This window comes from Colletotrichum costaricense (assembly GCF_030867565.1).
Source record: "Colletotrichum costaricense strain IMI 309622 chromosome Unknown Scaffold_3.1, whole genome shotgun sequence".
Taxonomy (NCBI): Eukaryota; Fungi; Ascomycota; class Sordariomycetes; order Glomerellales; family Glomerellaceae; genus Colletotrichum; species Colletotrichum costaricense.
This window is the reverse complement of record NW_026848232.1, coordinates 846,551-858,669: the sequence shown is the minus strand read 5'-3', so window position 1 is coordinate 858,669 and position 12,119 is coordinate 846,551. Positions and strand designations below refer to the sequence as shown.

The 12,119-nt window shown below is 57.1% G+C and overlaps 5 protein-coding genes across 5 annotated transcripts; 1 reads left to right on the top strand and 4 right to left on the bottom strand.

The window, feature by feature from the left end:
* Positions 1 to 412: 412 nt before the first annotated feature.
* CCOS01_03104 (uncharacterized protein) lies at positions 413 to 2,365 on the top strand (the record flags this gene model as incomplete). Its single annotated transcript, XM_060451290.1, has 4 exons — positions 413 to 529; positions 774 to 962; positions 1,053 to 1,425; positions 1,548 to 2,365. The coding sequence occupies 4 exons, from the start codon at positions 413 to 415 to the stop codon at positions 2,363 to 2,365; spliced, it is 1,497 nt and encodes a 498-aa protein (XP_060317555.1).
* An 867-nt stretch (positions 2,366 to 3,232) lies between these two features.
* On the bottom strand, positions 3,233 to 5,052 carry CCOS01_03103 (anthranilate synthase component I; the record flags this gene model as incomplete). The annotated part of the gene is made up of 4 exons (XM_060451289.1): positions 3,233 to 3,344; positions 3,401 to 3,428; positions 3,535 to 4,951; positions 5,041 to 5,052. The coding sequence occupies 4 exons, from the start codon at positions 5,050 to 5,052 to the stop codon at positions 3,233 to 3,235; spliced, it is 1,569 nt and encodes a 522-aa protein (XP_060317554.1).
* Positions 5,053 to 5,668: 616 nt separating this feature from the next.
* Positions 5,669 to 6,560, bottom strand: CCOS01_03102 (uncharacterized protein; the record flags this gene model as incomplete). Its single annotated transcript, XM_060451288.1, has 2 exons — positions 5,669 to 5,925; positions 6,038 to 6,560. The coding sequence occupies 2 exons, from the start codon at positions 6,558 to 6,560 to the stop codon at positions 5,669 to 5,671; spliced, it is 780 nt and encodes a 259-aa protein (XP_060317553.1).
* A 397-nt stretch (positions 6,561 to 6,957) lies between these two features.
* CCOS01_03101 (ribosomal protein L3) lies at positions 6,958 to 8,384 on the bottom strand (the record flags this gene model as incomplete). The annotated part of the gene is made up of 5 exons (XM_060451287.1): positions 6,958 to 7,210; positions 7,268 to 7,941; positions 7,995 to 8,151; positions 8,241 to 8,296; positions 8,349 to 8,384. 5 exons carry the CDS (start codon positions 8,382 to 8,384, stop codon positions 6,958 to 6,960), a joined length of 1,176 nt encoding a protein of 391 aa, XP_060317552.1.
* A 635-nt stretch (positions 8,385 to 9,019) lies between these two features.
* Positions 9,020 to 12,009, bottom strand: CCOS01_03100 (tetratricopeptide; the record flags this gene model as incomplete). The annotated part of the gene is made up of 5 exons (XM_060451286.1): positions 9,020 to 10,597; positions 10,671 to 11,072; positions 11,127 to 11,536; positions 11,596 to 11,799; positions 11,853 to 12,009. The coding sequence occupies 5 exons, from the start codon at positions 12,007 to 12,009 to the stop codon at positions 9,020 to 9,022; spliced, it is 2,751 nt and encodes a 916-aa protein (XP_060317551.1).
* Between the last annotated feature and the right edge of the window lie 110 nt (positions 12,010 to 12,119).

Here is a 12,119-nt window from a genome sequence, read left to right as displayed (position 1 = left end):
ATGCCTGTCTCCCCCGTCAGCTTCTCTCAGTTCCTGCAGCTCGTGTTACGACTGCCAGCCGTACTCGTAGCGTACAAGCCGCGAACAAGACATCATAAGCCGTGATGCGGGAACATGACCGCGAGGAAACCCAAGCCTGTCCACCTGTAGCACTTCCCGGCTGGGGAGCATGCCAGGCCGCAGACAAGTTCAACCCGGGCACCCCCTCCCCCCCCCTCCATTACTTGCGCAAGATATCTACACCGCGTGGTTCTGTTGCATCGGTGGGTCGGTATTTAGACCCCTCTGCCACACATACACACAGGCACGCTGTTTCTCTATATTCCATGTCATTATCTGGGGGGGCCGGGCCAAGTTCTCTTCCCGTGTCGGATGAAGCTGAGGCAGAGCGCGGCTGGGCTGCGGATGCGGCATGCAGGAACAGGCGGTCTGCCTCTCCTTCGTCCCGCTGCAGGCCTTGCGCACGGCACGCACCAAACGCAACATCTCGAAGCTAGTGTTTTGTTCTGTTGGATCCCCTGGTTTCCTCGTTTCCCTTCGTATTATACATAGGTGTGGCCAGCCCACCCGCCCTTCCGTAGCACACACTCACCCACACACCCCCATATCGGATCCTCAAGAGGTCTGAGTGTCAGACTGGACAGAGACTCTATTTCGTAGCTCCAAGTTTTCTTTCTTTCTCGAGTCTTGGGCCTGTGGCTCATCCACCTCGTATTTCTCACGTCTACATGTTCCATTCACACGCACGAGTTGTAAGACCGTGAGCAACACAGTCAAGCGGCGTAAAAGAGTGGAAAGACATGTCGCTCAGATTCTATCAGACTCCCGGTCCGGAGCGGCCATGGCGCCCGCCGGTGATGGACGAGGACTGCCGGCGCTACCGCCGCCGAGCAAAGCGGACCGACAAGTGGATTCCGCCCCAACTTGCCTTTGAAGAAGTGATCAGGAATAACACGGAATCGGTGAGTGATATCTCTCTACCAGCGCATGTGTATTCCAAGGGGACGACTGGAATTCAAGAATGACTCTGACTAACGGTCGGATGTCTTCAGCCGTGCTCACTAAACGACTTTGTGGACTATCTCGTCTACGTCGAGCAGGACGCGGAACCGCTGCAATTCTTCCTATGGTACTGCGGCTACGTCCACTCGTGGACGACTCTGGCGCCCGAGCGGCGTGCTCTTGCGCCGCGATGGGATCAGGACCGCGGCAGGAAGCTCACTGCCAAGGAGAGGAGGGCCAAAAACTCGAGTAAAGTGAGCAACATTCTCGAGATGCTCGACGAGGACAGCAGCTACGCCCAGGCAAAAGCGGGAGGGAACCATACGCGGAACACATCTTCGGCAACAAACTTCTCTCACCCTAGAGCAACTGGTCTCAGAGACGGTGAAAAGGAAGAGGTGGAAGAGGGGACAGTTCCGCAAGGTAAGACCACCAAGTCGAATGCTTCATGACATGCTAGTCCCATCAGCTATCACCGAATCTCGTTCTCACCACTTATACAAACCCAAACCCAACCTCAAACTCGCTAACATCTCTCCCTGCAGCACCAGCATCATCACAACCCTTCCGCGCAGACATCGACGCCATAACAAAACACTACATCCACGCCGACGCCCCGCGCCGCCTGAACCTTACAAAAGACGACCGCACCGCCGTCCTCAAAGCAACATCCTCGACAACGCACCCCTCGGCCCTCCTCCCGGCCTTTGAAAAAGCAGAGGCCCTCCTGCGCGGCAAACTCCACCCGGACTTCATCCGCCACAGCATGGCCAACGCGAACCGCGCCGCAACGCACCTCCTCCGCCTCCTCGGACTCGTGCTGCTCACCCTAGGCCTCGGCCTCGACGCCACGCTCATCCTGTCCTCATTTTCGCGGTACTACCGCCTCCTCTCCACACCTCTACTCTTCTTCGGCCTCGCGGTCCTCGTCGCGGCCCTCGACGGCGTCTCGCTACCCCTCCACCTCGCGCGCAGACGCCACGTTCGGCCGTGGGAGGTCCCGGACCTGGAAGCCGGCCGGGGCAACGGTGCAGGCATGTACAAGAACAAGAAGGAAAGGGTCCCCCACCGCCGCGCCGCGACGAGCGAGAGCGTCGCGGGCGCCGTCGACCCCCTCCGCAAACCCGCGCTCTCGACGCTCGGCGCGGAGAATTATCTGTCCTTCAAGGGCGAAGAGTGGGTTGCCGCGTACGAGCGCCGGTGGCTTTGGCGGCGCGTGTTCGAGCGCAGCCGGGCGAGCCGGAACAAGCATCTCCGGATCCTGCAGGACGGCGTCGTTGCGGGGGCGGTGTTGTGGGCTTCGTTGGCGACGATTGGGGTTGGTGTTGGGTCGGTTTTTATACCCTCGTATCATTTGTTTTGAGTTAGGTTTAATGGATGGATTCATTGGCGGGAGGCATTTACGTTGAGAGGTACACTTACACTTATACCATGGATTCCATGACAGTCTTTTCTGGAGTTTTTGTGTGGAAGCACAACGGGTGGGTGCCCGGCGATTCAAGCATTAGATATGCGGATCTGCGACATCGTATAATACAATATCAAGATTTTAATGACTGGAACTTTATGACCTACACTGTCATGCATAACCGCTAATTCGTCCCACATGTGTACTCAAAGTAGAATAGGCAGGAGCGCAAGCGTTGAGATATGTATTATGCTCCAAAACCCCTGCCCGGCCGACCCTTTTTATCTACACTGTAATCATAGAATGACGACGACCGTAGTAAACAAAGAGGGGGGGGGGGGTCGTCAGCAGGAAGAAAAACCCAAAAACAGGTCAAAAAGACAAAAGCTCAGGTGCCTAGTCCGAGACTCGAACTAGACCACCTTACGAAACCCTCCATCTGCACTGGGGTGTACAGACTTCTCGAGATTTCATACCAAGTTCGTTACTAACGGACCAGGGCGTTATACCGCTCGACCATGGGGATCGATTGGGCTTGGTTGACGAAAGAGCGACCTCGAGTGAATATAGAGGCAAGGCAAGCGCTGAATCACCGGTGCCTTGGTCGGGTGGTCCGTTGTATATTCCACCTTGCGTATTCCACCACCAGTTTCTAAATCCCATGTCTAGGAGTACCAATCCAAGAAGGACCTCGCGGGTCCAAAGGAAGGTATGGAGAGAGTGGTCGAATGCTTCAAAAGGTATCGGTATCTTTTTCCCTTCTTCTAAAACATGGCTCAAATAGGGGTACTTTTTTTTTCATGCTTTCTACATCTACCCTGCTTACGACTTGCCTGCCGCTTGTTGCTGCTGGTCGTAATAAAGCTCCTCTGCCGTTGTTATGCATTGCATATTCGCGCCGAGCTTGTTCATCGTCTCCAACCACTCGTCGTATCTAGGCGTCGGGTCAGTCTACAGCTTCCTGGGGTAATGGATCTGACAATCACTTACTCGTCAGAGTCGAATACGATACCGCCACCTAAGAACATCACAAGTCAGTATACGAAATATCTCACCACCCAAAAAAAAACTTCAAGAAAACACTGGATAGGGGGTCGGGATAGGGGGGGGGGGCAGCAACTCACCAGCTTGCAAATACGCCACACCATCCTTGACGAGCATCGTCCGCAACGCAATGCACGTATCCATAGCACCCTCCACCTCCTCGCCCTTCTCATCAACGCCCCCGTACCCGAAATACCCAACCGCGCCCGCATAAATCCCCCTCTTCTCCTTCTCGAGCTCGGCAATCAGCTCCATGGCGCGCACCTTGGGGGCACCCGACACCGTGCCCGCGGGGAAAATGCTCCGAAAGGCGTCGAAGCGCGTCTGTCCGGCCCGCAGCACGCCCGAGACCTGCGAGACGAGGTGCTGGACGTGGCTGAACTTTTCGACGACCATGAGGTGGTCCACGCGCACCGTGTAGGGATCGCCGACGCGGTTGACGTCGTTGCGCGCCAGGTCGACGAGCATGACGTGCTCGGCGCGGTCTTTGAGGGAGCTGCGCAGCTCGTCGGCGAGGCGCTGGTCTTCCTCGGGCGTCTTGCCGCGTTTCACGGTGCCGGCGATGGGGTGGGTGATGACGCGCCCGGCCTCGGATTTGACGAGGAGTTCGGGGGAGGCGCCGACGATTTGGAAGTCTTTGCAGTTTACGTAGAACAGGTAGGGGGAGGGGTTCACCGTCCGGAGGTGGCGGTAGATGTTGAAGGGGTGGAGGGTGGTCGGGCGGGCGAAGCGCTGCGAGGGGACGGCCTGGATGATGTCGCCCTTTACGATGTGCTTCTTGAGCTCCGTGACGTGGGACTCGTAGCCCTGCTGGCCGACGTTGGAGGTGTACTCCTGGCCGAGCTTGATGGGCTGCTGTTCGGGGATGGGGATGTCGGGGCTGTTGAGGACGGCGACGAGCTCGTCAATGGTCTGCGTCGCCTTTTGGTACTCGGCCTCGAGCTGGGCCGCGTCCTCGGGGACGTGGAGGTAGGTGATGACCTTGAGGACGCCGTAGAAGCGGTCAAACGCGACAATGGTATCAAAGAGCATGAACAGGGACTCGGGGATCTGCAGGACGTCCTTCATGGGCCGCGCCGTCTTGGGCTCAAAGTAGCGCACGCAGTCGTAGCCCACGTAGCCGACGGCGCCGCCGGCCATGGGCGGGAGCTGCAAGCCCGGAACGTGGGCGACTACGTGCTGTGCCAGCTCGGCCTCGAGGGCCGGCAGGGGGTCGCACTCAGGGCCATGGCCGGGACCCGTGGCGAGGACTTTGCGGGGGCCGGCGCCGACGAAACTGTAGCGGCCGACTTGTTCTGTGGCGGCGCTCTCGAAGAGGAAGGAGAAGTCCGAGTCCTTGTGGTGGGCCGAGACCTTGAGGTAGGCGGCGGACGGGGTGATGAGGTCGGAGGAGATTTGGCGGTAGACGGGGACGAGCGTGGGCTTCTTTGCGGCGTTGGTCGTGGCCGGGGAGGTGAGGATGGACCTGACCGTCTCGAGGGACGGTACGACTGCGCGCTGTGAGGCGGTATTGTTAGCTTTTGTGTGTCTTTTGACTTCTTGTAGCAGGCCGGCGGGAGGTCAATTGAAGAACTGGCAAGACTTACCGGTCCCGACATTCTGATCCGGTCCGTTGGCGAAGCTGGGAATATGTCGGTGAGTCGCTGCGTGGAGAGCAAGTTGGTGTGTTTGGTTTGTTGATCTGAGTCACCAGCATCCAAAAGGTTGGACTTGTATTGAATTATTTAGCCTCCGATACGTGGAGGGGTCACACATAGTCCAGGCAGGGTGGTAGGGTCCGATAACGCGGAATTTGGCTGCCGTTGCGCTTCGATAAGGTGAGAGACAAGGCGTTGCCATTAGTGGCACCTCCGCTGCGTGTGCGTCAAGGATCAGTGACACAACGGGACCCCACCGCCAGCCCATTGCTCCGCCAATCTGGTCTAGATCGATGACCTGAATGAGTAAGAGAGTCAAGACAGCTCACGTATCCCCGGTAAGGTATGGTAAATGAGTTCGGTCAGAAAGAAGACACGCCTTTCCAGGCGAGAATTCAGCTATAATTGATGATACCTTATTGCTGTACAAACATGAGCTGCGTTTTTGCTACATATAAATCAGTCACCATTCATCAAACCATTAGAGGACCAAGCTGACCGGCTGCCCCATTTCTTCCCGTCCCGCCTTACATTTCCTCGCGTTTTCTCTGATGGTACCTGGCCGGAAGAGAAGTTTTCAGCTCTCGACAGACAGCGCCTTGACGCCCACGAGCTTCGCCTCCTTGCCCTTCCCGTCCGTCGTGACGAGCCAGTACTCCGTCCGGACACCGCCCTTTGGCACCTTGTAAACTCTAACGTCGTTGCCCTTGCCCGCCTTGCGGACCGCCTCAATGACGTCCTTGTAATCGCCGTTCGAGTCCCAGTCCACGGGGTCCAGGAGCTCCACGTCCGCGTTCTCGGCGTCGGGGTGATCGATAAGTTGCGCGAATTCGACTACACATGTCATATATTAGTCACTTTGTCTTGCAAACATCGCAGGCATATTTCCCCTCCCCTGGCGTGAAAAGGGCAGGAGGCAGGAGGCAGCAGGCACGGCACAACTCACCTTCGTCCGGCAAACCTTTGCCAGCCTCATCCCACTGCAGCGCGACGCCGACAAACGGCTCATCCGCGTCCGAGATGTACACTTTATCCTGCTTCAACACGTCCTGAATGGCCTTGGGTACCTCGACGCCCTTGTCTTGCGCCTTGAACTCCTTGCTCTTGCTGGTCGTGGTGGCATGTCCCTCGTTGGGGTCCTGGTTCGCCTTGTCCAGGAACGCCGCGTAGTCTGCGTCGGACATTTTCAAGTGTGTATACGTCGAGAACGTGCTGGTGGTTATCTGACGAGGCGAGAGAACCTTGCTCGTGCTGCAGCTGCCTGGCGCAGTACTCAGCCGTCGTAGTACGAATGGGTTGCGCGGGATGGAGATTAACGTCGATGAGGAGAGGGTTCGTTGGCAGAGATTTCGATAGAGCGTTCGCGGGGTAGTGGTCTTCATTCGCTTCTTATGGGTTGCGGACGAGCTGAATAGCGTACTGAGGGGTGTCAAGGTCGCGAACTTGGTTCGCGGGAAGCTGCACGCCATGGTTGGGTACAGATAGAATGACGCAACGAGGGGCCGGCTAGCTACGCCTCACGTCGCTCCCGCTGGTCAGACCTTGCCGCCCCACCATCTCGGTATTGGCTGGCTGTCGATACTAAGCGCCCACATTTTTGAACGAATTTTGTACTCCGCACTGCAGCTGTTGCTACAGCTTCTACTTATCAATTGTCTTCCAAGTTGAGTACAATTGCAATCACATTTCACAAGCCACACGAGGGATTACAAGTGGGTTGGTCATCTAGGTATCATTGGTTTGACTTTTGAATTCTCGGCACTCATTTTAACCTCAAAGGTGTCCCAAACCATCCGAAAAGTAACGTGAACCCTCTACACCGATGCCATGACCATGATACAAAGAAATTTGATGAGAAGAAGGAATTTACTGAGCAGCAAGGTCCTTCTTGAGGGTACCCTGGTACTGCTTCTTCTCCGCCGGCGTCTGGAAGGCACCGTGTCCGAACTCGGACGAGGTATCGATCCACTTGAGGTCGATCTTCTCGAGGGCCTTTCTCGAGGTGTGGGTGAACATGGACTTGCGGAGAGTCATGACACGCTTCTTGGTACCGGGAATGGAGCCCTTGACCATGACGAAGTCGTTGTTGATCTCACCGTAGCGGACGAAGCCACCGAGGCTGTGAAAAATGTCAGTAAAATTGCTATGAAATCAACACGTTAGAGCAGAAACGTACGGAGTGATGGTCTTCTTGGTGACATCGATCTCAGTGGAGGCGCTGTTGTCGGAACCGGCCTTGCCAATGCGGTAGACCTTGTGGTTGACGGAAGTACGGTGGTGGTATCCGTTCTGACCGGCACGGGCGACAGTCCACTGGACGTGGGAAGGATGCCAGGCACCGATACAGGCGACCTTACGCAGACCCTTGTGAGTCTTGCGGGGAAGCTTCTTGGTACCCCAACGGGCGGTGACACCCTCGAATCCGTGACCCTTGGTGACGGCGATGACATCGATCATCTCGTCCTGCTCGAAGATGGAGCCAACCTCGACGGGCTTCTCGAACAGACCGTAGCCGAAGTCGACCTTGTCGGCGACGGAGCCACCGTTGATCTGGATCTCCATGAGGTGGGCCTTCTTCTGCTTGATGGGGGTCTTGCGGGGCTGGGTGTGGGCGAGGACGCGGACGACGGTGCAGTACTTCTTGATGCGCTCGATCTCGCGGGTGATGGAGGCGCCAGAGTTCTCGGAGTGCTGCTTGGCGTACTTGGTGAAGGCCTTCTTCTTGGACTTGTACCAGTTCTTGTAGAAGCGGCGGCGGATCTCGTCGCTCAAGTGCTCGGCCCAGACAGTGGTGAGCGAGCGCAGGCCGCGGGGGGTCTCGATGTAGCCCACAAGACCAACAACGATCAACTATAGAGTTGTTAGCCATAGGCACAGAGCCAAGCGGGCTGCGTTGGTAGTACAGGTGGGGTATCAATGATGGAGACGGCCTCGACGACCTCCTTCTTGTTGGCCTTGGCGCCGGGACGGTCGAGGTCGCGAACGATCGTGGTCATACCGGCCTTGTAGCCCATGGTGGCCGTCAGGTGGACAGGCTTCTTGGCATCATCCTTGGGGAAGCTGTGCGAAGGATTGCAATTGTCAGCCTCTGTCTTCACTTGGCCCAAGTCTCGAAGAAAATATTGCGAAAAGTGGTGAATAAAACTTACGACTTGACCTTTCCGCGGTGACGGGCAGCACGCTTGCGCGGCAGGTAGGCCAAAGACTGAGTAACGTTAGCCGAAGTTATAGTAATTGTCGAAATAGGTGTAACTGACGCCGTGTCTGGGTGCCTCGTACTTGCGGTGCGACATCTTGATGATTGACCTGGAGGTTAGTTGTCGGGTTCAATCGAGAGGAGTGACGATTGGGAAATTTCTCAAAGTCGGGATAGCTGAGGCTGCAAAAATGTCGTGTGGGCGGATTTCCTCCTGCCGGGACGCACCACCCTAATCACGTGAGCGCAATAGCGACGAAAAAAAATCACTTGCCGTACTTTTCTCTCTTGCCTGGTCCAAGCGTCTTTTCCGAGGTCCACAATCAGCCTGAATCTTCCATCAGTGGAGGTGTAGAGAGAAGGCACGTACCTGAGGACTGGATTGCATCCCAGCAAGGAGCACGCCAAACACTTGAAGTCTCCGCCATTTGCACGATGCAGAACTTTTCTGAGAGCACACGTTCATTCGCCCCTTTAAGGGGTCGATTGGTCTGGACAAGTGAAGCCAAATATGGTTTAATATTGTTTAGTCATTCAAGCAGTCTAGATTCACCACTACTTTTTTTCTTCATAAGCTACCGTAGTGCCTCAGGTAGACACACCAGCATCCCGTTGAAAGGGGATTCTGGAGATAGAACGAGGAACAGGAAGGAAATGGTATACACGATAAGAGAACACAGGATCCCTCAAGACAAATAAAACAAAGCAAACCACGTCAAAGCCGTTGATCCATTAAGTCGACTCAACCTTGGGAGTTGGCCCCATCAGGCCGTTGATGCTTGCGCTCGTAGGCGTCTTAGTCTCTCCCGACGCCGGAGCCGGACCCGACCCGTTGGTAGTGGCGGCGGCGCCCTTTTTCTCATCCTCACCGCTATCGTCGTAGTCCTCATCAACGTCCATCTTTCTCGCTGCACGTTCGGGCTCGCTGGGCTGCGGAGGCCGGGGAGCAGGGGTGTGCTCAAGAGGCGGGCGCTCTTCAGCGGGGTACTCCTTGACGCCGGGAGCGGGCCCGGAAGCAGGCCCGGGTCCGTTCTGCGGTCCGTCATGGAGGATGTTCTGCATCGGCGCAGCAGCAGACTGCATCGGCGGGAGATGGTTGTTGGGCATAGGGTGGTTGGGTTGGTGGTGCGCGGCCTCTGACGGATGGTACCCGTCGTTGGCATGGCGCTGCTCCTCGCCCCTCCGAATGTCCTCTGCCCTTCTCTGATCATCCGCTCTCCGCTGGTCTTCGGCACGGCGTTGGTCCTCAAAACGGCGTGCCTCTGACGAGTTGCGGCGGTACTGGTCCCGGGGTCCCGGAGGAGTCGATGGGCGGCGAGGGCGAACGTCGTCGAGCCTGGCTCGGTTCTCGTCGTTGGCCGGTCGCTTGTGAGAGGACTCCTCCTCCCACTCACGCATGCGCTTGGGGCCCACAGAAGGAGGACGGTCATGCTCATTGCGCTGCGATGCAGGGTCTCCGGTGATCGAGCCCGGAGGAGGTGGAGGCGGGGCATTAGCCTCCATGGGTCCGGGGGTGGGGCCGTCAGGGTGATGGCTGTACGGCGGTGGCGGAGGAGGTTGGTGTTGGGGGTACGCCGACTTGGGGGAGGGCATGCGGTTGTCATGCATGGGCCTCTCGCCAGGCCGGGGACTGTTGGTGCCGCGGAAGTGAGGCGGCTGGCTAGGAGGGCCATTGGGGCCGACGTTCATAGGAGGCATCTGAGCAGAAGACGGCTGAGTGTAGTTGGGGTTGATGGTGCGCGGCGCAGACGTGGGAGGACCCTGAGGCTGCTGTTGCTGCTGAGGCGGCTGCGGCGGTCCTGCGTAGTGAGATGGCGGGCTAGCCATCCGACGAAGCGGCTCGGGATACGGCGGGCGACCACCGTGTTGTTGCTGCTGCTGCTGTTGTTGTTGCTGCTGCTGTTGCTGCTCTTGTCTCGGGCTAGGCTGTCGCGGCATGGGGGGAGCTGGGCCACGGAACTCGCCACGCTGCTCATACGGGTTGGGTGGCTGAGGAGGAGGGTTGATGTCCGCAAGCCGACCCCAGCCGTTGCTTCCAGGACCGCCGGGTCCCGGAGGCGGAGGAGGCTGCTGTCCTTGCTGCTGCGACTGAGGAGCAGAGCTTCCCCACTGGGGAGCCGGAGGGCCGACCTGGTAAGCCTGGGGATGGACATCGGCAGGCTGGGGAGCGCTGGGAGGCTGTCCTCCGTTGGCGCCACCGTTTCTCAGCAACTGCAGACGAGCCTTGATGTGAGGGTTCTGAGGGTCAAGCTCTGCAGCGCGCTGGTAGGCGTCAAGCGCATCGCTGATCTGGTTGTTGCAAGATTCGTACTAAGTCGGTTAGTAACGTTGCCTTTTTTTCTTTTTTCCCAAGCTGTTCGATCTTGATAGGTTTTGCACTTACCAATGTGCCCAAGTCATACCAGACCTCGGAAATGAAGGGGTTGAGCCGGATGGCACGAGAGTACGCGTCGAGGGCATCGCGATATTGGTTGATCTGGTAGTACAGTACTCCGATAGAGCACCAGAAAGTCGGATTCCTTCCATCGCGGTAGACGGCCTGTTGGTAGGCTTCATATGCCTTGGGATACTTTTGTTGAGACATGTAGCACCGACCAAGAAGGTACCAGCTTTGCGCGTCGCCTTGGTCGGCGGCAACGGACTTCTCCAAGAACTCGATAGCTCGCTCTTGGCTCTGGAAGCTGCTGCTCTGCTGATGATGAAGCCAGCCCAGCTGTTGCAGAACCTTTGCGTGACTAGGATCGCGTTCCAGAACTCTCTGGTACGCAGCCTTGGCACTGTCGTACTGATGCGGGCGTTAGTTGCGGTATTTGTCAATTGCCGACGAGGAGATACTTACATCCTTCTGCTGCTCGTGAACGTGGCCAATTTGGAACCAGATGTCCTCCTCGGTGAGAGGAGGGGGTGGGGAGTTGACGATGTACTTGAAGCACTCTAGACTCTGGCCGTACTTCTGCTGTTGCTTGTATATTATTCCGAGACGGAAGTAAATTTCGTTGGCCTTTTCGAAGTCGGGCTGCATTTGCATAACCTGAGAAAAGGCCTCTTCGGCATGCTCAAGAGAGCCGTATCTGTCGTAAAGGATACCAATGCCATACCATAGCTTGGGCTCCTGTGCTGTATTAGTATTTGGAGAACCCAGAGAGCCGGAGGCAGCGCTACTAACCCTGGGGCTCCTCAAGTTGACCAAGGCGGACTGATATGCGGCGTAGGCTTGCTGCAAGTCGTCCATCATAAGGTAGCAGTGACCTGTGAGCAGTTAGCGCGAGTCGCGTTGTTTGAGCATAGGGCGGGGACTTGTTACGCACCCAGGCTGCCCCATGCCTCGCCGTTGGTGTTGTCGATTTTGAGTATTGCTTGCAGGTAGTCAACTGCCTTGTGAAACTCTTCGCGCGTTCGCAGGATCAAACTGATGGCATTCATGGCCGCGACCGACTGCGGGTTTGCTTGGAGGGCGCGATCGTAGGCCTTCATTGCCTCCTCGAGGTTACCGAGAAGCTCAGCAAAACTGCCTGCATCAATTGTTAGAACGAGCTGCGCGTATCTACGATGGCGATGCACTTACCAATCTGCATCCAGACAGCTTCGTTCATGAGGAGGATTTGTCGCGAAGGTGCATAGTTCTGCCCTTGCTGCATGCCCGGCGGCGGAGGGGGTCCAGGGGGGCCGCCATGCTGCTGCCCCTGCATGGCCATGGTTGGCGAAGGGTGATGGTTCGCCATTGTGTTGGGAGTCGAGGCGTACTAGGTGTGCGCGTGCTCCTGTGAATGCGTCGATGGATTGTCTTGACGATCGCGCAAAGAGGCGCTAGATTCTACCAGCAACGACGTCG